Source organism: Mus pahari, chromosome 15 (assembly GCF_900095145.1).
Source record: "Mus pahari chromosome 15, PAHARI_EIJ_v1.1, whole genome shotgun sequence".
Taxonomy (NCBI): domain Eukaryota; kingdom Metazoa; phylum Chordata; class Mammalia; order Rodentia; family Muridae; genus Mus; species Mus pahari.
In genome coordinates, this window is record NC_034604.1 from 59,603,357 (window position 1) to 59,627,553 (window position 24,197).

General features: G+C 46.0%; 1 protein-coding gene across 1 annotated transcript; it reads right to left on the reverse strand.

Moving 5' to 3' along the window:
- Positions 1-7,320: 7,320 nt before the first annotated feature.
- Positions 7,321-23,931, reverse strand: Cplx4 (complexin 4). Its single transcript, XM_021215055.1, has 3 exons — positions 23,632-23,931; positions 21,120-21,207; positions 7,321-8,674 (listed from the first exon to the last, which is right to left on the reverse strand). Exons 1-3 carry the CDS (start codon positions 23,796-23,798, stop codon positions 8,447-8,449), a joined length of 483 nt encoding a protein of 160 aa, XP_021070714.1. The 5' UTR covers positions 23,799-23,931; the 3' UTR covers positions 7,321-8,446.
- Positions 23,932-24,197: the final 266 nt, after the last annotated feature.

Here is a 24,197-nt window from a genome sequence, read left to right on the forward strand (position 1 = left end):
CCTGGGCTGCAAATGGTTTGACCCTTGTCAAGCACAAAATGTGATAGACTACATCTGAAAGATAAAAAAGTCTAAGATCCTCTCAATACATGTAGAAGAGCTAACTGACAAAGTCCAAAATTCCATTATTCTCTTTTCCCCCTCTAATTGGTGTAGAAATGTCCGGTTTTCTGGATTAGGTCAATTTCCATCAAGTCAAAGTTCCTGATCACTCTGCCTTTGGTCCTACAGGGATGAACCAGTTAAGAGTCTCCCCCCCCCCCTTGGCCTTAGTCCTGGTCAATATCACCAACATCTTGATCACGGTGTTGATGGCGTACCATGCGTCGCCTTTCCACTGCTGTTTTATTCCATCTTCACATCACCCATCAAATGGATGTCACCACACTTTCTCTCTCCTACAGCCTTAGCTTCAGTATCTCTGAGAATCCATTTGTCTCTTTTCTCCAACCCAGTGCAGTCCACAGTCCTTCTAATTGTCTTCGTCCCGTTACTATTCAAGCCTATCTTTGCACCCAGCAGTCAGACAACTGCTGGAAAAAGGAAATCAAAGCTGCATGTGGTAGCATACACTGGCAATCCCAGCACTAAGGAGTCTGGGGCAGGAAGATCATGATTTCAAGGTCAGCTTCAGATATAGGCTCCAGATCAGTTAGGTCAATATGGTAAGACCATGATTCAAAACAAAACTAATAATAATAATAATAATAATAATAATAATAATAATAATAATAACAATAAAAGACAGGTCAATCTATTCCTTGAATAAGACCCATCCAAATCTTTCCACTTAGGATCAAATCAAAACCCCCGCCCTGCTGTATAAAATCCTCCCCTTTCCCAGATCTGGAACTACCTCCTTCGACCTTACCCTCTTTCCCAGAAGAGCCCTCCCTCTAATTTTTATATTTTCTTTATTACCGTTTTATTTTTTCCCTATAGCATCAACCAGTCATCAAACCCGTGACCCTTACCACTTCTCTGTTGATATGATTCCCAGCTGGCACTGGAATCTAAGCTATATGGAAGTAAAGATCTCATCAGCAGGATCCCAGCACCGGCGTTGCCGTCTTGTAATTAGGAGGAACTCTATTTACACATGAGAAGACTATTAAGCAATGTATCTATTTCACACAGCTACTTATGGGACAGATACATTTTCCACACTCTTGTATTCAGTGATCTGGAGTTCTGTAAAATTTTATTTCTCGTACGTTTGAAAATGTCAACTGTCTTTGTTCTCTCTCTCAACGAGTCCACAGGAATCATCTGATCACTTTCCAGGGGCATTTCAGTCCATTCCTGTCTTGTCAGCATTAGTGCTGACTGGGGTTCCCTGACAGCCTTTGATGGGAGCCTTCATGAACTGAGGAGACAGGGTTTTCTTGCAGGGTCTCTGCTGCCTTGCTGTAAAACCACACCATCTCTGGGGTTGCCATTGCTTGTCCTCAGTGGCTCTGGCAATGCCGTGGCAGCCTATTTGGATAGTTAACTTACTTGGTTTACTGTGGTTTTGTGGACAAATTTTTTTCTTTCTTTTTGGTCCATTTGCTTGTGCGCCCTCCTTTGACCCTTTAAGCCACGGAAGTGCTGATCCTGTATGTCCTGGTGAATCTAATTAGCCTCAGATGCTTCCAATAGGGACTCTGAGGCTGCCCAGAAGTGTCTTCATTCAAGTGTAGGTCAGGACTGACTGAAGGTCCTGTGAGTTAAATGAATGATCTTCAGTGAAACCAACTTGGAAGTCTAAGAGGATTCAGAAATGGCTTACAAAAGCAAGCAAGCATCAGTTGGCATGCACACTCCATCTTTCCACAGCTCAGAAATCACATAGCCCAAGAATGATCCTGCACAAATACCAGCTTCCAAGGCTAATAGCACTTTAAAGTTAGGTAAAGAACAGAATCTGTGGATTTGTTACATTGTTCTAGTTTGTTTTTTCTTTCTTCTTTTTCTCTTTGTTTGTTTGTTTGTTTCCTTGTTTCTTCTCTCTCTCTCTCTCTCTCTCCTCTCTCTCTCTCTCTCTCTCTCTCTCTCTCTCTCTCTCTCTCTCTCATTGTTGTGTTTGTTCTTTGTTTGTTTTTCAAAGCAGGCTTTCTCTGTGGAGCCCCGGCTGCCCTGGACTTGATTTGTAGACCAGACTGGACTCCCACTTACAGAGATCCACCTGCCTCTGCCTCCTGAGGAGGATCAAAAGGGTGTGTCACCACACCTGGCTGTGTGATTCTACATTTTTATAATTAAGTTATAATAGGCATCAGTTTTGTCGTCTCTCCAAAGTACTATTTATCAGTGAAGAAAACCCTGCCAACGATTCTATTTGCCCTTAGGTACTCAAAACAGTAGTGAGGGCTTGGAAGACGGCTCAGTTGGTAAAACCCTTGCCATGAAAGCACGAGGATCAGAGTTTAGTCCCCCAGGGACTCTCTGGGCTTGCTGGGCAGGCAGTCTAGTCAGTCAGAGAGGTTCGAGCCTCTAAATGGCATTAACAAGACATTGAAGTAGATGGAGTCCTGAGGAATGATATGCATACATACCCTCTGGCCTCCACATGCAAGCCCACACATGTACACATGAATACACATGGAAGATCTGACAACAGGAATTCACCCACATTCTTAGCACCCATAATGCCATAATTTACAGGGACATGAGTGTAAAATGCCACATATGCATATGGTAGAACATTACCCAATCTTTAAAAGTGAAGTACAGCCTTTTGACCCCCATGGTGAAAGGCAAGAACTGACGCCTGCAAGCTGTCTTCAGACCTCTCCATGCATGCCCACACACATACATGCACGTGAAAGAAATACTAAATCTATAAATGTACAAAGAAGGAGAAACGATCGCACACCTTGGACAAACCTGGAAGATGGCATGGTGAGACAAGGACCTGTTTCAAAACACAGGTACTTCACTGGTCTGCTGGAGTGAAGTACTGTAAGGAGTCAAGCTTATAGAAGCAAGCTGGGCATGTGGCCTAAGCCTGTAAGCCTAGCACTGGCTGGGCAGTGATGATGCACACCTTTAATCCCAACATGTGGGAGGCAGAGACAGGCAGATCTATGAGTGTTTGAGGCCAGCCTGGTCTACAGAGTGAGTTCCAGGACATCAAGGGCTACACAGAGAAACTCTGTGTAGTGGGGTTAGTCTAATGCTGCTTGTATTCTATTGCTAATTTGGGGCCCCCAAGACTGGTTACCCCAAAGACAAGAGAGTCTGCATATATGACACTGAATGATCCACCCCCCTCCCGTTAGTTGTGATTGGTAAATTAAGATGCCAACAGCCAATAACTGGGCAGAAGAGACATAGGTGGGGTTGAGGGTTTGGGGACTTGTGTGGGAGAGATCTACGAGGAGGGAAGAAAGAGGAAGAAGCCGGTGGAATAAAGGGAGAATATGCAAGAGGAAGAAAGAGAAGTCACCATGGGTTAGCTGAGCCATAAAAGCATGACCCTGAGGGCTGCCCAATTGGAGCCAGGAGCAAGCCAGATGAAACATAGTAAGTAGTAATTTAGGTTATGGATAGGAAGGTAGATTCTAACAGCATGGGGGGTGGACAGCTGCTAAGCCATTGTGCTGCTTTAGGCTTTATTGTAAATAGAAAGGCAGAGCATGTCTTTCATCTGGGAACTCAACAACCAAAGGTGGTGTAGAAACCCTGGGCCAGAATTTTTAATAATTTCTACTACAACTCTATATCAAGGAAAACAAAAACAACAACAAAGTGTTTTGACATTTATTGTATTTTTCTTGTGTGTATGTGTGTGGGTGTGCACATGGTTCAGTCTCACCTTCCACGTGGGTTTGGGGTTCGGGGAGTGTAGAACTCATATCATAAGGCTTGGTGGCAGCCATCCTTACCCCCCGAGATGTTTTGCTGACTGTATTTCTCTTTCAATTCTTGAGAAAATGTAGAGTTTAATGAGAGTAACATTTGTATATTAGTCAATGCTTTCTTGTTGTGGGGTCCTGGGGATTGAAACTGGGATTTTGTGTGTCTGAGGCATGCATGCTACCACTGAAACACACCATCAACACTCTATGCAGTGCTTCGAACTCTCACACAGAAGCCCTGCAATCAAACATCAGCCTAGGAAGCAGTGTTCATTTCTGGATGCCTGGGTGGAGGGAGAAATAAGAGTCTCATGTACATAGTGAATCCCAAACTTCCTTTTATCCTTTTGTTTCAGCCACTGGTAAGAGTAGAGGAGCTCCCTCCGGCCCTGGCATTCAACTATGAAGTATGAAACAAATAGAACAATTTTAAGGATATAAGAAAACTGAAACCATTAGAAGCTTTGCGGGCCTACCACTTAGGCCCAACGTCAGTGTTTTCTTAGAACATATACTCATTCTGCCCATGCATTTACCTAGATGTTTCTTGTGTTTTGTGCCTTTAAAAGCAGATTTCAGACTTCACTGTAAGGCCCATTAGCTGGAATTCTGCATTTGTGAAGGGTTCTGGTTTAGCATATGAGTCTTTTACATAACCCTGACAGATCTTTCACCTAAGTAGTTGTGCTATTATATTATGTTCTCTTCAAATAACATGCATGTGTCCTGACTGCCCTGTACTCTCTCCAACACTTGGTGAAGTCAGTCTTTCTATTAACCTATGAGCAGGTCTTTTGTGATATGCTATTTTAGGACTGATGTCAATTTTTGTTTCCCTAATGTTTGGTTGGGCACATGGTCATAGGCTTGGTCATTTGCATAATATTATTTACTGAGTATTTTGCTGTGATTGAAAATAAAAGCTGAGCTTTTGTTCTTATTTTCAATTTTTGAGTTGTACATGTTCTTATACACATATCTGTGTATGTATACACACTCCCTGCATCCAAGTCCTTTGTCAGATATGCACTTTGCTAATATTTTCTCCAACCTAGAATTCATGTACCTAGTTTATTGGTGTCTCTTGATGAGAAGTCTTACATTTTCATGATGTCAAGTGATCAATAAGTTTTGCTTATCTTAAAATTACAAGGATTTCTCTGTTTTACAAACTTGGCTTTAGGCTTAGGTCTAATCCACATTGAATTAAAATTTTTACATATTATGAGTTAAGAGTCTAGATTTAATGTATTTCTGCACATTTAATGTGTTCAGGGATTACATTGGTACCACTGTCAAAACTCATTTGGTTGGGAATAATGCAATAGTTTGCAGTCCTTAGTGATGGGAAAGGCATGGGATATGGTGGTGTTGGCACAGGGAGACCCCATGGTAATGGAATAATTCTGTATCTCGATTGTAGTGATAGTTACACAAACCTACACGTGTGATAAGATGATAGTACAATAATTGCACACATCAGACCAATGTCAACTTCCTGGTTTTGTACTCTAGAGTAATTATTTAAAAAATGAAATTATTCAGGGGAGCAGAAGGAAATACATGGGACCTCTCAGAACTATCTTTGTAGAAGTCAGGGGACTCAGTTGATATGTAAGTGCGTGTCTGTTTCTGGGCTCTGGAGGCTGTTTCAGTGATTGGTCTGCATCAGTACCACATTGCCATGGTTACCGAAGCATCAAGAAAACCCCAAGCAAGCAGATGTTTCAATCTTGTGTTCTTTGAGATTTATCCGGTATCTCCAACTTCATTTGCCTTTCCAGTGAAATTTTAGGAGCAGTTCCTCCTTCCTCCGCGTGGCGTTATGGCTGGGACCTCACTGACGCAGTACTTCAGAGGATGTGAACCAGGATGCATTAAGTCTTGTGATACATGTACACTTCAGTTTTCGGTGTACAGGTTTTCCACATCCATTGATGAATTTACTGCTAAGAACTTTGTTCCTTAATGCTACTGAGAATAAAATCATGTCAAATTTCAGTTTTAAAAAATATTGGTTTTTATTATTATTTATACGAGTATACTGTAGCTCTCTTCAGGCACGCACCAGAAGAGTGCATCAGACCCTGTTACAGATGGTTGTGAGCCACCATGTGGTTTCTGGGAATCGAACTCAGGACCTTTTGGAAGAGTTGTCTGTGTTCTTAACCGGTGAACCATCTCTCCAGCCCTCAAATTTCATTTTTTAAAAATGAGGGGATCGGGTCTGACTCGGTAGTCCTGGGCTGGCCAGGAACTCTCTCTGTAGACTAAGTAGGCCTCATTCTCACAGAGATCCATCTGTCTCTGCATCTTGAAGGTTAGGATCAAAGGCAAGTGTACCTACCACACCTCATCCTGGCCCTCTGACTTAGTCAGAGTTCTCTAGAATAAATAAATAAATAAATAAATAAATAAATAAATAAATGATTCATTTATAATTTATTAAGTGAGTTTTAAAATAATCAAATGGCCAAATTAGTACCTGAGGCGCTGAGTTCCAGAGTAGTCCCAGAATAGCTGTCTCTCGGGGGGGTGGGGGGGGGTGGGGGTGGTGCTACCGGCAGTTACTCAGCCTACAAGGTGGATGCTTAATAGTTATAATTTGGCACCGGAAACTCAGAGGGCCCCTGGAGAGCTGCTGGTCCCCATTCTGAGGCGAAAGCTTAGAAACACTGGCTCTACAGTCAGTGAAGGAACTGGCGGCGGCAGCAACCGGGCGAATCACCTCTACAGCAAGAGACAAGGGCGAGTCTGTGAGGGCAAGCGTAAACTTCCCCTGAAACAGCCTCTTCATCTGGGCTCCCACTAGAAGCTGCTATCCAGAGGCCACGCCAGGCTGAGGGAGTCTGTCTGTAATCTTGGGAGCAGGGACCAGTGATCCCTGGATCAAGTTTGCTCAATAGCCTAGCTCAACTGGTGAGCTCTGGATTCAAAGGAGAGACCCTGGCTCAATATCTCTATTGAGCATCTAGTTTCCACGGGCATCTGGCATATGCACGTGAATATGCATATACATGTGCACACCCAATACATATACAAACGCAAAAAAAATTGCATTTGAGTTGCTGATTTGAGTTCCATAATAAGCTGCTAAATTAATTTTGGTGTGGGAATAGGAGAGAACTCCGACACGTTCTGGAATGGTGATCTGTCGTTTTATATTCTGCGTTTGTGTAAAATGGAGTATTGGACATGGATGATTACAAAACTTTTTGAAACAGTTTTTGTTTCAGGAGACAGAGTCTCATGTAGCCCATGCTGGCTTCAAGCTCACTCTGTAGTCAAGGTTGGCCTTCAATTCCTGGTCACCCTGCCTCTACCTCCCATGTGGAGGGATTATAGACATGTGTCACCACATTCAGCCTAAAAATCAACATATTGATCCATTCTAAAAAAATGTTGAAAATGTGTCTTACAGTATCAAATAGTCAGCAAAGAACTAAAAATTTTATATACAAATAAATAAGTATACCCATCTTAGAATACACATTTCCTTTTATTTTAATAAACGCTAAAACTGTATGTAAAGTTGTTTCAGTTTTTTATAACTTGTCAGTGAATATTCACATATATACACCAGTGTGTGTGAAAATTTCTCAAGTGAAAGGGGTCACAAAAGAATGTTTGAGAATTTCTGACCTAATATACACATCCTCCCTGCCCTAACCCATATTCTCAGGAGTTGGTGTTAACTGAGAGAGTGTGATCTGGCACGATGTACTAGGGTGGCTGTTCTCAACCCGTAGGTCTCAATCCTTTCACAGGGGTCGCCTAAGACCACCAGAAGACACAGATGTTTATATTACAATCCATAACACTAAAATTACAGTTATGAAATAGCAAAGAAAATAATTTTGTGGTTGGGGGGGTCACCCCCACGTGAGGAACTGTATTAAAGGGTCGCAGGTAGGACCCAGCTTAAGTAAGTAGCTCACTGTGCATTGCTTGTTCCTGGATGCTATTCCACTCTCTATCCTTCCTGCCATGGGGTTCTGCCCAATCCCATACAGCCAAGCAACCATGGACTGGATCTGCTGAACCATGACTCCGAATAAGTCTTTCTTCCATCTATGATTTTGTATGTCAGATATTTGGTTGCAGAAACACAAAATGACTTGCACAGTGTCTGAGAGCCAGTTTAAAAAAAAATAGATATCAAGGATGCTGCAAGTAAAAAGTAGTGTGACATCTGATTGCTCTGTCACCTGTAGTCTTGGTACCAGGTAAGCAGCCTTTCCTCTGGAGGTGATCACGCTGATGGTTGGACATCGTGAGACCCTGCTCGCTAAGGAAGAAAGCTGGAGAGGAAATGTTTCTGTTTGACTCCTCCTGGCTGTCCTAAAGATCTTTAACCAGATGGCCCCACAACATAACTTATGGCTGATATTTCTTAGTTATTTGTGGCTATAACTAAAGGGAGACATGTTCCGTGATGTGAGGGCTGGTTAGTGCCGTGCCTGGGACATCAAGATCGACCAAATCATTGCCTACATGCCGGTAGACAGCTTCATTATTGCAGCTTCCCTAGATATATTTGCTAAGTTATAATGTGTGCTGGTCATGCCCACCCCCAGGAACCCTGTCTTCCTGAAGGCAGCCTCTCACATCACAGAACACTTCTGCTCTGCTGACTGCTTGATTTCTGTGAATGTGGCCTGTGCCTTTTCTTTAATGGTATCCAAGTCCATGTTTTGGAGATTCTGCAGCTGCCCAAGGATAGAATCCTTCTCCTCTTCCTCATCTTGGTCTTCATCCACCATCTTTCGGAGATCTTCTGGCAAGTCCACATCGTCCCCGGCCAGTTGGATTTGTGTCTCGTCCATTTCACTCTATGTGAGAAAAACATAAGAAAAAAAACACACACAGAGAGATAACTCTGAAACTGACTGACTGGTTAAGTGGCTGAATGAAATGTAGGACTGTCAAGGATGAGCGGTGTGAGCAACATGCTTGACTGTCGTGCAGTGGCCCTGACCCTGGAGACAGCGGCAGACACTGCATGCAACTCTGGGGTGGGAGGTCCCCGCCTTCTCTCTATGCATCTTGGGCTGACCAGAGCCTTCTAACTCAAACACTTCCCAACTGTGTTCCCAGAAGCAGCAGCACTGACATCATCTGGGAGACTATTACAAATGGAAATTCTACCCAGAACTACTAGATCAGAAACCCTGGTAATGGAACCCTTGAATAAAAGTCCAGAAGTGATCTCTCTCTCTCTCTCTCTCTCTCTCTCTCTCTCTCTCTCTCTCTCTCTCTCTCTCCCTTCTCCCCCTCCCCTATTTCCATCTCTGTCTGTCTGTCTATCTCTCCCTCCCTTTCCCTTCTCCTCCCCCCTCTGAGATTTTGTATTTGGGTGTTTGTCTGAATGTATATCTTTGGATCGTGTGCATGCACGCAGTAGCTGGGACTGGAGTGAGAGATGTTTTTGAGTCACCATGTGGCCTCCACAAGCACAAGCAAGCCTGGTGCCCACAGAAGTCAGAAGTGGACACTGATTGCCTTGGATCTGGAGTTACAGACTCCACCATGTGAGCTGCCATGTGGGTGCTTGGACCTGAACACAGCAAGTGTTCTCAGAGAACGGCCAGTGCTCTCAAACCACAGAGCCATCTCTCCAGCCCCAGAGGCCCTCTCTCGATGTGCGCAGAAGCTAAGTCCATCCCAGCCCCGTCCAGAGTAGCATTGTAAATTCTGCAGAGCCTGTCAGCTCCGTGCCGTGACTTGTGGGGCCCCACTCCAGGGGGTGGTGGACAGTGACCATTCTTTTGGTTTGCACATTTTAGTGGCGACCCCTGCTTAACGCTTGCTCCTTCCTTTCCTTCTGCTACGCTGGGCTCCCCTCAGGGATGCAGAATCATGTCTAACCTGACCTTGGCTCCCAGTGCCTGGAGATCAGTGTGGCATGTAGCCAGTCCATGTGTGTTATAGGTGAGGGTCCTCATTGGCACTCTGTATGATTGGATCCATTACCATGTTGCATGGATGTAGCAGGATTTCCAAGTGTGTCGTGCCTGGTTTCCTGTCTGTATGCTATAGAGCTCTTAGTAATAATAATAACAACAATAATACAACTAAGGAATAAAGGACCCCTGGGAAAGGCTCGTAGTAGTTGTTGTTCCAGACTACAACTCTGAAACTGTTTTCTATCTGGTAGCTATATGTGGTGAACTTTATTTCAGGAGCATGGAAGGGAGTTAGAGATGGTAGGCAAGGCCCATGCTAGCACCCACCCCTGCAGCCTTTAAATGGCCTTGTATCATGAAATCGCGAATGGCCATTAGTTTGAATCAGGCCGCACTGATTTGTGTCTGTGGAGTCCCTTAGTAAAGTCAATACCTAAGGGAGATGGGAGTATCCCTCACCTGGGGACCTAGCGGAAACCATCAGAGATTGGTTGTCCCAAGGTCTGGGAGCTATGTCGGGATAATGCATGCACTCTTCATCCTCCATCTCTAAATGGGCTTAGAGGGGTGAGGTGGCTGAAGTCTTCCCCGAGCTCTGATGGTCTCTGTCAAGAGAGCCTTGGGGATGTGGGGATGGACAACTTTTCCCTGGAGCCTCAGTTATCTAGTTCCAAGTAGAGTGACAGTGAGTCTGGCTGTAGAATGTGCTTAGGAGGCAGGGGTCTGATGCTTTGTGGGGAGATGGTCCTCATATTGGCCCTCTCTATAGACCTCCAACTCAGCCTCTGCAGCCCAGGCAAGCCTGCACTTGGCAGGTGACTTAGCCCCTCCCAGTGCTTAACAGATTAATTAGTTCCTACTCAAAGCATTGTGAGAGTAATTAGTTAATCCCCAGGGGCTCCCAGGCAATCTTGCATTTCCATTTTGTTTTTATTTACCTATCCTAATGGGCTGCTCTCCTATAAGATTATCCTTTGTGTATTTCTGATAGAGGAGTTGGGGGTAAAAGACTTCAGGCTCTCTTTGAGTTCCTGTGAAACGGGAACATTGCATCCCCCAAGCAAATGCAAATGATGGAAAAGACAATCCTGGGCACGGGGGGGGGGGGGGTCCTGGCCCCCACCCCTCTATGCTTGGGAGTAAAATCTCTGCACTCATCAGCAAATAGAACCGTGGATAGAATGCCTCTGGATAGAGTGACCACCATGGGCCTAGAGGTCCAGGTATTAGAAGCCAGAGCTGGGGGTGGGGTGGGAGGTTGGTGTGCATGTATGCCAGTCAGCTCCTGCTGTGAAACACCAGACCTAGTCTCCTTACAAGGGACAGGATCGTCCAGCTCCATCTCCCTGGACTGCCTTAGCACAGAGCATCCTTTTTATCATTCCGGGTATCCAAGAGACTGTCTTAATGGCTTCCTTGCTTATCTACCTTGTCCAGGGAAGCCGGAATGTTGGGGTCCCCCCTGGGGAATGCCATCTCAGATGATTCTGCCCTCTTGAAGCTGAGAGTGGCTAAGCAAACATCTGTTTGATGTGAGGGAGATCTGGTGATATAACAAACAGCTGGCTGGGCAGAGGCTCCCTTACTTATGACATCATCACCTTCAGTAGTTAATTCTTGCCACAGGCTACTTGCCCCAGTCCTGGTTCGGAGGGAGGGGATGCTTGAAAAAGCCCCTCAGGTGTTGCAGGCCCGAGGGTGGCTGCCTTTGCTGCTGCCCCTGCTGCTCTTAAGGAGGCCTTGGCACACCCAGAATATAGAAGAGCCACGGCTTGGTTGTTCCCCACAGAGGCCCTCAGTTCTCAGTGTTGGTTGGAAATGGGAAGTTATCTGAGTTTCTAGGAAACAGCTGTGCATGCATGGCTTTTCCTTCCCCGTAGGAACCTCAGAAGCTGGGAGAGCGAACCTACTTAAGCTTCTCATCTTCAACTGAGGAAAATGAGGTCCTATAAGGCAGATGCTTGCAAAAGTATCGTTTCCCGTGGTTGTGGTGCCATATGCCTATAAGTCCAGAACTGAGACGGCTGAGACTACAGGATTTCCAAAGTTCAAGACCAGCCTTAACTACACAGAAAATACTAGACCAGTGACACAGGTCACCCCTTATTAGGAATGCCACTTTTGTTATTGTTTTTGTTCATCTTGCAGGACAATAGGTCTGCAGGATCAGGCCAGTGTATGATCCCACTATTCTATACACGGGCTGTGTGATCTTGGGAAATTACTCTGCCTCTCTGAGTTGGCATTCTGATAGGGCAGTTGAAAGCTAGAGAGAGAGAGAGAGAGAGAGAGAGAGAGAGAGAGAGAGAGAGAGATGGCATGGCTGAGGAAACCCTGTCTCTTTGTGTCTCAAGCTGCCTTGTCCCTTGGGACATTCAGTCAACTGCTCTTGAGGGGTGGGGGGTGGGCGCTGAGGAGTAGTAGTAATGGGAACCAGGACAGGCAGAGGAGGGAAGGGAGGAGGGAGAAGGGGACTTCACTTGAAGCAGCTGCTAGAGACATGCTGGCTCTGTGTCTCAGGCCCTGCAGAAGCCCCAAGGACCTCTAATCCTAAAAAGACTGCGGAAGGAGCCTTGAGCCATCTTTAGAATTATGTAAATATTTTGAATGAAGCATGTTCTAAATTAAACTCTAGTGGCGTTTACTATATGACACATTTAAAGACGTCTGTATTGAGAGACTTTCATAATGAGCAGTGCCCTTCATGGGGCAGACAAACGCCAGGTGTAACTAAGTCGCGCGGCTCAGCAGGGGGACAGCATGCTCTCCAGTGACTGACCCAGATTGACAATTCTGCTAATAGGATTGGGGCACACTGTGGAACTCTTTTCTCTTATTAATTTGGCTTGACTTACATATACATTTTGAATCGGCTGGGGACAGGGCTCAGTTACTTTTTTAGAAAGAATCTTGTGGCTTTATTTAAAACATCTCACTTACTGGATTAGAAAATATACTGCATTTTAATTATAATATAAAGTAGCCTTTTTTTTGGTATACAACACTTTAATGTCCAATCCTGCTCTGTTCTTTGCATGAAAATGTACTTGAATATACTTCTTATAACAGGATCTTTCTGTTGTTTCTGGTATGTTGCTTTTTGGATATGGGGTATTATTCTTTTTCTGTTTTCACAATAAGCAGTAATATTATCTCTCTCTCTCTCTCTCTCTCTCTCTCTCTCTCTCTCTCTCTCGTGTGTGCTTGTGTATATGTGTTTATATGTATACATATGTAAGTATAAATGTGTGTCTGTGTCCTCAACTTCTATGTATCCTGGTCCATACTAGGCACTGGGACAAAGATGAAGTCAGTCTTGTTGAGAAGTGTGTGGCAGCTGTGAATGCTTAGGGTCCTAAGATGACATAGGGCGGTGGTCCTCAACTGTCCTAGTGCTTCGGCCCTTTAATTCAGTTACTCGTGACCCCCAACTGTAACATTATTTTTGTTACTACTGCATAACTGTAATTTTACTACCGTTATGAATCATAATGTAAATATCTGTGTTTTCTGATGGTCTTGGGGTGACCCCTGTGAGAGGGTCATTCGATCTTCAAGGAGGTCCTGACCCACAGGTTGAGAATCAATGATATACACCAGATCAGGTGAACCCAGAGGAAGTGACCCAATCCAGCCTTCAGCTGGAGAGGGAGCCATGGGGAGTTTTAGAAGAGACAACACTAAACCAACAATCTCCTCTAAAGGAAGGGGAGTGTGGAAATTGGGGTGCAGGGACAGTGTGGGATGAGGGTCTGGGGAGCATGGAGCAGCCTGCAGTGAAGCCAGGAAGTCAGAAGCCACAAAGCCACGGCAGGGCGTGCAGGTCACAAAGCCATAGCTGGGATTTCTTTTAAAAGCCATAGTTAGCCTTTGCGGGGGGGTGGGGTGGGGGGGGACTCAGACAGGGAAGGAACAAGAACAGATCTACATTGTGGAAACCTCTGACTCCAGTCCCAAGGCTCAGAGCTGCTGTCCTGACAGAGATGGAAAGAGTCGCAGCTTACATGAGGGACAAGCTGAGAGGATCCACAAGGTGAATAAAGGCAGCTGGGTGATTGCGGCTAGAACAGACAGAAGAGCCCAGTGTGTTTCTCATGCACCAACCTGGCCGTGGGTGGCCATGACAGCCATCAGTGCGGCCTGGGTAGGAGCAAGTTTGTGGGGTAAGGAGTAAGGCATTTGGGGGTGAGCTTGCTCTCCCAGTGAGGTGACCGGGTAGTGACATTTCAGGAAAAGATGGAAGCTGGAGTCACCAGCATATAGGTGGCAGCAGAAAACAACAGCCAGATGTAGCCACACCCAGCAGGAATGTACAGACCTGCGTGTCCAGGGAGACGGCCAAGGTGGCAAGCTAGAAAAAGGGGATGGACGGGGGGATGTAATCTATGAAGAAAAACAAATAGAGCTGGCGGTAAACCAGAAGGAGAAGGATAAACAGAGGAGAAGGAACTGCATGGCTGAAGTAACCACCAGTGCTAAGAAAACAAGGGGCTCAGACAGGAAGAAGTGTGTGGATAGTCCACTGACATTCTGAAACAGTGGTTCTCAACCTGTGGGTCTCGATCCCCCCACCAGGGTCACAAGTTACACACCTGGCATATGAGATGATTTGCATTACAATTCATAACAGCAACAAAATTAGTAGTTTCATGGCTGGGAGTGGGGGGGGGGGGTCACCACACCATGAGGAACTGTATGAAAGGGCCGCAGCATTAGGAAGGTTGTGAGCCAGAGTGCTAAAGGAAGACGGAACCTGGAGGCAGGAACCAGGCCGGCCAAGGTATGCTCAGGTGAAAAGCACCGCTTGCTTGCTTGCTTCAGTTGGGATGGAGGTGATTCCCTCTACGGGAGTCCGCAGAAGGGAAACTGTGAAGATGCAGAGCAAGGGGCAGTAGCTAACTGACAGAGCTGATCCCACCTCACATGAGTATGGAGGATGCAAGGCCTCTTAAACACTCCAATGGGCTGTAACTGAAAACCGGAGGAACTCAACAAGGCGGGGTATGTGATGTATATGTACATATCCATCCCATAGACATGTATCTACATATCCATCCCATAGATGTATATCTATATATCCATCCCATAGACATGTATCTGCATATCCATCTCCTGGAGTGCTGTAGCATGATTTCTGCATTCATCTGCAGACTTCTCTAACTACTGCAATTAACAATGGCCATCCGAAAGCCTAGGTTCTGCATTGTTAAGAGTCACTTTTGGCCAGGCAGTGGTGGTGCACACCTTTAATCCCAGCACTTGGGAGAAAGAGGCAGGCGGATTTCTGAGTTCCAGGCCAGCCTGGTCTACAGAGTGAGTTCCAGGACAGCCAGGGCAACACAGAGAAACCCTGTCTTGAAAAACAAAAAACAAAAAACAAAAAACAAAACAGAAAGAAAGAAAGAAGGGAAGGAAGGAAGAAAGAAGGGAAGGAAGGAAGAAAGAGAGAGAGAGAGAGAAAACGAACAAACGATGAATGAAAGAAAGAGAAAAGAGTCCCTTTTGTTTTTTGTTTTTTTCCAGCTGGTTATAAGAGAGGGAAACTCTCTTGCCTAGGAAACACCAGCCAAGTAAACTTGTTTAGAAAGTACAGTTCTAATTCCTAAATGTGACACAGCTGTCCTCATTAAACCTGACAGCTCCTGGGAAGGCATTTTTTCCTCAGATCTGCTCCCTGTTTGGCTTTGGCCAAGGGAAAGGGTCTAAATTGACTCCCGTGGTTATGTAACCACGGTGGCAGTGACCAACGGGGGTCGTGAACCAAGAGCCTAGCGCCCTTGTTAGTTAAAGGGTGTGTTGAGCTTGCCCAGTTCCCTATAGACTGCTACCACTCTGCTCTGACTGCCCGCCTTCCCCATATGTCATCAGATAACACAGGGCTGCTTATGCTACAGAGGCTGTGTGGATGGAGTGGCGGTCACATGGTCACTAGAGTCCAGGTGAACTGCATTCTCTGACCAGGGCCATTTTCTTAGCCCACCTGTTCAGTTCTCATGTCTAGCATTGTGGAGGGGACTGACAGAGAGGGCATGAGGAGATCGGGGCACGGAAAGATCCCGAATGAAGAATAAGTGTCCCTGTTGTCCCAGTAGGTTTTGCAATCTTTCACAAACCTCTCCATTTATGTGCTTTTCATGATTACGCATGCAGTCTGTACCTATAGTGTGTCCTTCCCTAGATGCAAAAAAGTAAAAAGTAAAACGTCTTCCGGCGCTGGTACCGGGGAGCTGTGGTGGTCATCCTGGAACCTAGATCTATTCTAGGAAGAGAATTTAGCGATGATAGATGGGGAGAGCCCACGGTGGGATGCTCCTCCAATGACCTTGTGTGGGAAGCATGCCCTGACTACGGTCCTAGGGGCCTTGGGCATTCTCTATCACAGAGCCAGTGACTGTGAGGCAAGGGGCAGGAAAGTGCCACCTTCTTCCAGTCTAGGGTCTCTGACTACTACAAGTCTCCAGCTCGGATTCTGGCTGTGGCATTCTGAGAGCATGCCAAAGGTTCTGATGGGAAGGAAGGGCTCTGTGGCACAGTCCAAGGAAGGCTGAAGATTCGCCTGTAATGTGGCAAACCCAGCAGAGCTGCCACAGGTTGGCTCTGGCGACAATACTGGAACAAAAGCACGGCCTTTGGAACACCCCTACTTCATTCCCCCCTGCCCCCGCCCATCTTTACTTGCAGTTTGATACTCCAGTTCTGTCAGCTTATCTCCAAGTATTGTCGTTACAGAGTCATACCACCCCAGCTGTTTAAAAACAGACTCCCTCTTAGTATTCCACAGGAAGATTTAAAATGCACACCTTCAGCCTCAACAGCAAAGCCATGTGTGTTTAAAGGGTAGCCTGTCATCCAGACTTGTGTTTTACAGAGTCCTAATGCTGTTACCAGCCACAGGGCGGGCTCTGGGACAGGGAGAGTCCTTCAGATGACTACCACCAGGGGGCGCCTGGCATTGGGGGATCACCCAGGCGGGCAGCCTCTGGGATTGAGCTCCATGGTCAAGTCTGCAGGTGGCAACACTCAAGAGCTGCTCTTTTGGGGGGAGCTTGGAGCCTCTGTCCCGGTGCCCATCTCCAGAGCTGCTTCTGACTCTTGTGGGCTCTTGTGACTGTTGCTCCCTGAACCTCATCAGTGAGGAGGGAAGGGGACATGTAACTCAGAAGGCAGAGGAGGCGCCCAAGGGTGCCGCTCGATGGCAAGCACGAGGCTGGGGTGGTATGTTAAGGCTGGGGCGGTAAGTTGCCTCTGGTGCTATACAGACTAAGGCAAATATGATTCATTTGATTTTTTTCCAGTTTCTATTAATTCTATTACTGTTTTCACAGCTCTCTGTGAAAGAGACTTATAGAAAGCAGGCCATCCTGTCATAAACAGCAGGGTTTTTGGTGTTTCTCACACCACTGGGAAATTCTTAAAACACCCTATAGAGTCAGTCTTACAAACTGCACTGTCATTGAGAAACACCACAGGAAGGCTCCCAGTCGAAAGGCAGCTGGCCTAAGGACTGTGACTGTACAGTTCTTGAGTGGAATTCTCATCCGTGTACTTGGAGCTTAGGCAGCCTGGGAGGTCTCTGCAAACTGTCAGAAGTCAAGAAGGCAGAGGGCCCTCTGGAGTTCGTGGGAGTGGGAGAGACTCAGTGCCTTGTCCCTAAAAGAGGCAGTCAGTAGGGCAGTGTGGGTTATCCATATGTTTCAATGTAGTTTTAAGCCAGATAGAATTCAGACTTTGCACTCAGAGAGAGCAGAGACCAATACCATAGGTACAAGGGGTGTGTTTAAATCCTTTTGTGTTTTGTCCTTGTCCGTGGTCAGGAAGCCTGAGCCCTATCCTGCCTTGTAACTCACTAGGCACAGCCAGTCTTGGTTTTCCTGAACTTCCTTAACTCTCCTGAGCTGCGGGAGGTTTTCCTTGGGTGTATAGTGAGGTGACAACACAACACGGGGTCAGATGGCCTCCAAGGCTTCCTCTGCAGGATTCATGAAGACAATGAGGTGATGGGGGTGGGGAAATGGTTCAGTGAGTAAAAAGTACTCAACACACAAGCACGAGGGCCTGAGTTCAGATCTCCAGGGCTCGTGTAAAGTTGGATGCAATAGTGTGGGCCTTGTAACCAGTGAGAAGGGAGGTGGAGAAAGGACAGTTTCTACAGGCTCACAAGCTCCACAAGCTAGCCTGGGATAGGCAGAGATAAACAAGACACTGTCTCAAACAAGCAGAGATGGTAACCAACAAGGCTGTTATTTTCTGACCTCCATAATCTCATGGCACAGAGGCACACACACACACACACACACACACACACACACACACACACACACGTGCGCACGCACAAACGCTGGAAGATGAAACAGTCGTTTCTAAGACTTGTGCGTCGGAGGCAGCTTTAGCAGGAAGGGTTTGGGGGCAACTTAATAAAAACTACTGGACTCTGCTGTGGTTTTCCCAATTCCTTCATCCCCCGCCACCAGCTGGCTTGGACAAGCAGCTGCCTATGTGGATTGGGTGGCCGCCATTTTCCAAAGAGTATGGACAGAAGTTGAACGTTTAAGGAAGTGAACTCATTTCTTTATATTGTTTCTAATGGAGAAGTCTGGTTTCAAAGGACAGCTTGGGGACAGGATCTGGCCTTGTTGGTTCTTTGAAGAGAATCTAGAGTCTAGAGTCCAGTCTATGCTGCTAAACCCTAGGTGCCCCGCCCGAGTCTGGAAATGAACAAGAATAATAAACTCCCCACTAGAGAAGGGGACGAGCAAAGGCCGAGCGCTTTGGTTCGGTTCAGGGGCCTGAGTTGTCGCACTGTCGCACTGACGACAGACATGGACATGCTTACCTTGAGTCTCCTAGACCCCTGAGTGTCTCTGTCAGGAAATAAGATGGTTTTGCGGTTGCCGATCACCACGCCTACCCCCAGTGAGATCCTGCCACTTGCCAGGTGCTGTACTACGTCTTCTGCTTTGTCTCCAGCAAAGCTTCATCAGATGGAGCTAGGCATCACTGTCCTCCTTTTATATAGGGGGAACTGAGGCTCTCAGAAGTTGCACCATGTTCCCGGAAGAGCCAGGCTTGAGACCCCCCCTTTTCTTAGAGCCTCAGATGAGGGCAGAGTGTTGTCAGATATGAAGCCTCCAAAAACCCAACCTTTGTGCATGTGTGGATGCACGTGTGGATGATGAGTGTGTGTGTGACTGCGAATGCGTCTCTGTGTGTATAGTGTGTGTGTGATGTGGTATGTGGGTCCCTGGGTATGTGTATATGTGTGTCTCTGTGTGTGTATGCATGTCTCTGTGTGTCTATATGTGTATGTCTCTGTGTGTATGTCTGTGTCTGTATATGTCTATCTCTGTGTGTTTATATGTGTATGTCTCTCTGTTTGTGTTGTGTGTAGGGGGTATGTGTGTGTGTGTGATGTATATGTGTGTGTGGTGTGGTATGCGTATTCCTGTGTCTGAGTGTGTGTATGTATGTGTTTGTGCATGTCTGTCCGTGTGTGTCTATATTGTATGTCTCTCTATGTGTTTTGTATGTGTTGTGTGTAAGGGGTGTGTCTGTCTCTGTGTGTGGTGTCTGTGTGTGTCCCTGTGTATGTGTGCGTCTGTCATCTGTGTTTGTATGCATGCATCTCTCTCTCTCTCTCTCTCTCTCTCTCTCTCTCTCTCTCTCTCTCTCTTTCTCTCTCTCTCTCTCTCTCCCTCTCTCTCATGTTTGAATTGTGCCCCATCTGCTCCATCCTAAGCAATATTTGTGCTGCTTTAATCCAGCCTAGGGAAGGACACTGCTGAGGACTTCTATTTAGCACTGTATTTCAGACACAGGCTGCCTGCACAGGGCAGGACACACTCAGCCCAGAGAATCTCAGGAAATTCTGATGATAAGCGTGGAAGGGGAGGGGCTTGAAGGGGAGAGGGAGAGGTTTGAGGTTGGAAGGGGAGGGGCTTGAAGGGAAGAGGGAGGGGTTTGAGGTTGGAAGGAGAGGGGTTTTTCAGTTCCCTCCTTTTAAAAATGCAAGCACAGTGGAGAAAAGTAACAAAGGTGAATGGGGTGCAGGGTGGGGGTGGGGGACATCCTTCCTGACTCACTGGATGTATGGGGGTGCTTTTCTTCTCTTGCTGAGAGCACAGCTTTGTTCTGTGGGAATCTTGGGGGGCTGCCACAGGATGGCCTCTAAGCTGCTGGCATTAGTAGTTTTGGCTTTGCCTAGACCCTTCGCTTTGATGAGTGCTTGTGGATTCTGGAGTTAGCTTTTCCAGGGATCTGCAGAAGACCCACTGAAGGAAAGACTTTTGCTGTCCTTTCTAACCCATGAAGACATGGATGTGGCCTGTTTTGGGGGGTTTGCATTTAGGAAGAATTTTACATTGGCTGTACTGGACCTACAGGGTTCTGCAGAGAGAACGGACTTTCAGAGTGCAAACTTGAACACCCATTTTAGGAGGTGAAGGCAGGATAGTTAATGGACCTGGGTAGTTCCTCAGGAAGTGAGGAGGATGGGAACACTAGAAATGAGTGAGAATAGCCCAGTGCCGCTCCCTCTGCCCCTTGGGGACAAGCCCTGGAATAGCATCTCTGAGCCATGTGCCACAGCCTGTCAATACATCCTCTTTCCACTAGCCAGAAATACATCAGACCACAGCCACCTCTCAAAAGGTCTGAGATGGAGAAGATGTCAGGTGAGAGTCACCACCATTCTGTCATCTTCCAAAGAGAGAGACCAATTGTCCCCTTCAAAGGGAGGCAGGAATTTAAGGGTGTAAGCCCTGGTTTAGGGCAGGAGGCTCTGCTTTGTGCCTGTATCTTCTGCTGTAAGATGGAGGTAAAAATGGGCCCTAAGTGAATCAATACATGTGGAATACCATGCCTGACACCTAGGAAGAACTTAATAAATGTCAGCTGTGACATTGTATTCGTTGTGTATGATTGTACAAAGTTCTGTAACAACGAAGCAACCTGGTTGCAAATGAGGACCAACAGCAAGCCAGTCTTCTGACCACATTTGAGCCATCACATATGCATACCCAAATTCATATTCACACAAATGTTCTCACATGAGTCATACACACACACACACACACACAAATATACACACACGCATACACACATATGTACACACACATACGAGTGTACACACATTTATACACACTCGCGCACACACATTCATACACACGCAGCCCCCCTCATTTATCAATATCAGTAACTGATTTTATGAATCAGTTTTATAAGCATTAAACATGGCATCCTAGTTCAATGATTTTTTTTTTAACAAGAGCATGTATGTGAATTAGGACATACACTTATTCATCAACATGACCTCATTGATAATCAAACATTCTCCATTTTTTTACTACTAAGACTTAAACAAACACTTCCTTACCTTCGGAAGCCTGTATTTGTCCCTGAGGTGGACTCGTAGGCATGCCCTCTCTGCCTTTTTCTGCGTAAATGCAGCATCTCTCTCCATCCTAAAAAAGGTAAAGAACAGGAAACAGGGTCATAGGAGATAGAGGGCCCCGCACATTCCAGGTTGCTTAGGGAGCAGGACCCTTGGACACACTTGTCTGCCACTGACCATGACATTGGGGAAAGTGCAGACTTTCCCCTCCAAGTCCCTGATATCTGCTTCCCTTTTACTGTCACTGTGACCTCCAGCACTCAGGTAGCTGGTCCCCGAATGTCTTTGTGTAAACAGAGCATCAGGGGGAGGACTGTGTGGTCCTGGACCCTGAGCCTCGGCATCCCCACCCCCACTCCCATGGGGAAGGCTGATTTCCCTTGTGTTCCTCTTTGGCTGCCTCGGAACCTTTGAAACTGGAGGCTACATTTCCAATAAGCCCCTCCCTGAGGTCTTTTTGTTGTTGTTGTTGTTGTTTTGTTTGTTTGTTTGGTTTTGGTTTTTGGTGTTTGCAGACAGGATGCTAAGTTGCTTCCGTTCATTTGTTGCCACTGCTGCCAGGCCCCATGACAGTGTTTAGACAGTGCCCCTTGTCAGAAGCACTGTCTAAGAATGAACAATGTCTGCTCTCACCATGCCAGCCAGACTGGGGGCCTGCTCTGGGGATGACCTACTTCAGTGGTTCTCAGTGTGTGAGTCTGGACCCTTTGGGAGTCACATATCAGATATCTTACATACTTACATTACAATTCATAACAAACAAAATTACAGTGAGGAAGTACCAAGTAATTTATGCTTGGGAGGGAGGTGGAGTCACTACCACATGAGGAACTGTATTAAAGAGTCATAGCATTAGGAAGGTTGAGAACCATTGACCTAATTGGATCCATGGCTAGGCCAACTTGAAATGGACTCCCTGGGTCATGATTATCTATGCAGAAGCATAAGGCTTTGGGAAATGTGTGCAAAGCTCAAAAGGATTGCCTCCTTCCCTGCTTGCCCACAGAAGTGCATGATGGATGCTGAATTTATCCAAAGGCACTATCAAATGGCTGTGTGGGATGGGCCAATTGGATAAATGAAGTTTCTTTGGGAAGTTAGGGTTGAGACTGAGAACAACTGAAACTTGAAGCATGGCTTGAAGCATAACAAGGGAACTTGAAGGGTACTGGCTGGCACGTTCCACTGGGGTTGTTGTCCAGGTCATAGAGGGCTCTCTGCGAGTGAGAGCTGACTTCTACACAAGCAGGAAAGCAGCCCTATGGGGTCAGATCAATGCCAAGAGTTCAAAAGAGTGCTCATGGCCACTCAGTAGACATGTGGGTCTTCTGCATACCCAAGGGAGGCCTGGTAAGCTTTTTGCTGTGAACTCTTTGGGGCGTTGCATGAGCATAAATCCTGTCTTCATTTTTTAGGTGACATCTGACTCCTCTTTTTCTCTGTTTTTTTTTTTTTTTTTTTTTTTCTTTATTTACATTTCTCTCTCTCTCTCTCTCTCTCTTTTTTTTTTTTTTTTTNTTTTTTTTACTTCAAACTCAGAAGTAATTCTAACCATGACAAGCAAAGCTGACTTTGAAGATGGGATACATGTGAAACAATCAGATAAATGTGACTGATCACCAGGTGCCTTGGGCTCAAGTGTTCTTGACTCGGTTCTACCTCCAGAGCATTCTGGAACAGGCCTGAGATATCACTGTACTCAACCTTCGAATTTTCTAGACAAAGAAACAGGAAAAGGCGATGTATCCAATGCCAATGTGGTATGGGTAGGGAGCAAGTTCTTTCTGTTCAATATTTTAGTAAGAACGCTTTCAAACATACAGGAAAGTTGAAAGAACTTCAGGTGGAAAGCCACATTTCCATTCCCTAGCTTCTCCAGGTCACGTCTTACGCTTTCACACATACCTACTCTCTCTGTTCATTTATTCATCTTACTTTTTGATAATATATAAAGCTGTAAAACTCACCACAGCTCCCCAGAACACTGAACACTTCAGCATGCATATTGTTAGCTGGGGTTACATATTTATTTTATACTTCCTCTGACTTTCTTTTGAAGAAGAAGAAGAAAAAAAAAACCTGCATGCAATTCAGTTCCCAAGCCTGAAAGTATACTATTTGGTGGTACCCCTAAATATCCACACCTATGTCACGCAAGCCTTTTAATCAGAAAGATGGAAAACATGACCTCTCCATTTTTTTCTCCTTTACCAATTACATCAAGGCCAATTATCAGTGTCCTAGTTGTTGTTGAGTTGTGCTAAGCATGGTGGACAGAGTCACGCAGTGCTCTTCACTTCCATCTGTATCCGTAGCATCCGGAAGCAGGGATGCTGCAGGGTTCTGCTTCAGCAGAACTGACCTTCATGGGGTTAGAGGTAGAGTCAAAGGAACCGCCTCCTCAGAAGCCAAGAGCCATCAGCCCCGGCACTGAAGGCGTGCACCAAGGATGCACCCCCTTTGCTCTGCAGGGCAGTGAAGGCTGGGTACTCACTTCTCTTCAATCATCTGCTTCTGGTATTCCTCGTATTCCTCTCTAGTCATCCCTTTAGCCGCTGCGGGGTCCGAGGTGCCTCCTTCTTCTTTCTTTTCTTCAGACTCACCTCCAAATCCTAAGTTCTTTACCTGGTTACTTATCATATTTTTCACAAAGAAAGCCATTGTCTCGGCCACGGAGAACTGAGATCCGGTCAAAAATCGGCAAAACAAAACAAAACAAAAAAAAAACCAAAGCAAAACCTCCAAATATTTTTAACCACAGCCACACATTTGGGAGCGAAGGATTTGCTCAGCCTCCTCTGTCCAAGGGCACAGCGGAACGGGAGAGTGCTTTTGCTAGTCGTAAGCTGGATTAGAGGGTGAACTCTTAGTACAGAGGCAGATGGTTCCGATTACTAAAACCCACGGTCAGACGCAACCCTCTGCCGTATGATTAATACACTCAGCTAATTTCACAGGGCAGAAGCCCCACCCATCTCTGCCCTGTTCTCCTTAGCCTTGGAAATGTTATTTTGCTTTTGGCCAGAGCTGGAGATCGACAGGGCTTTGTGCATGTCAAGG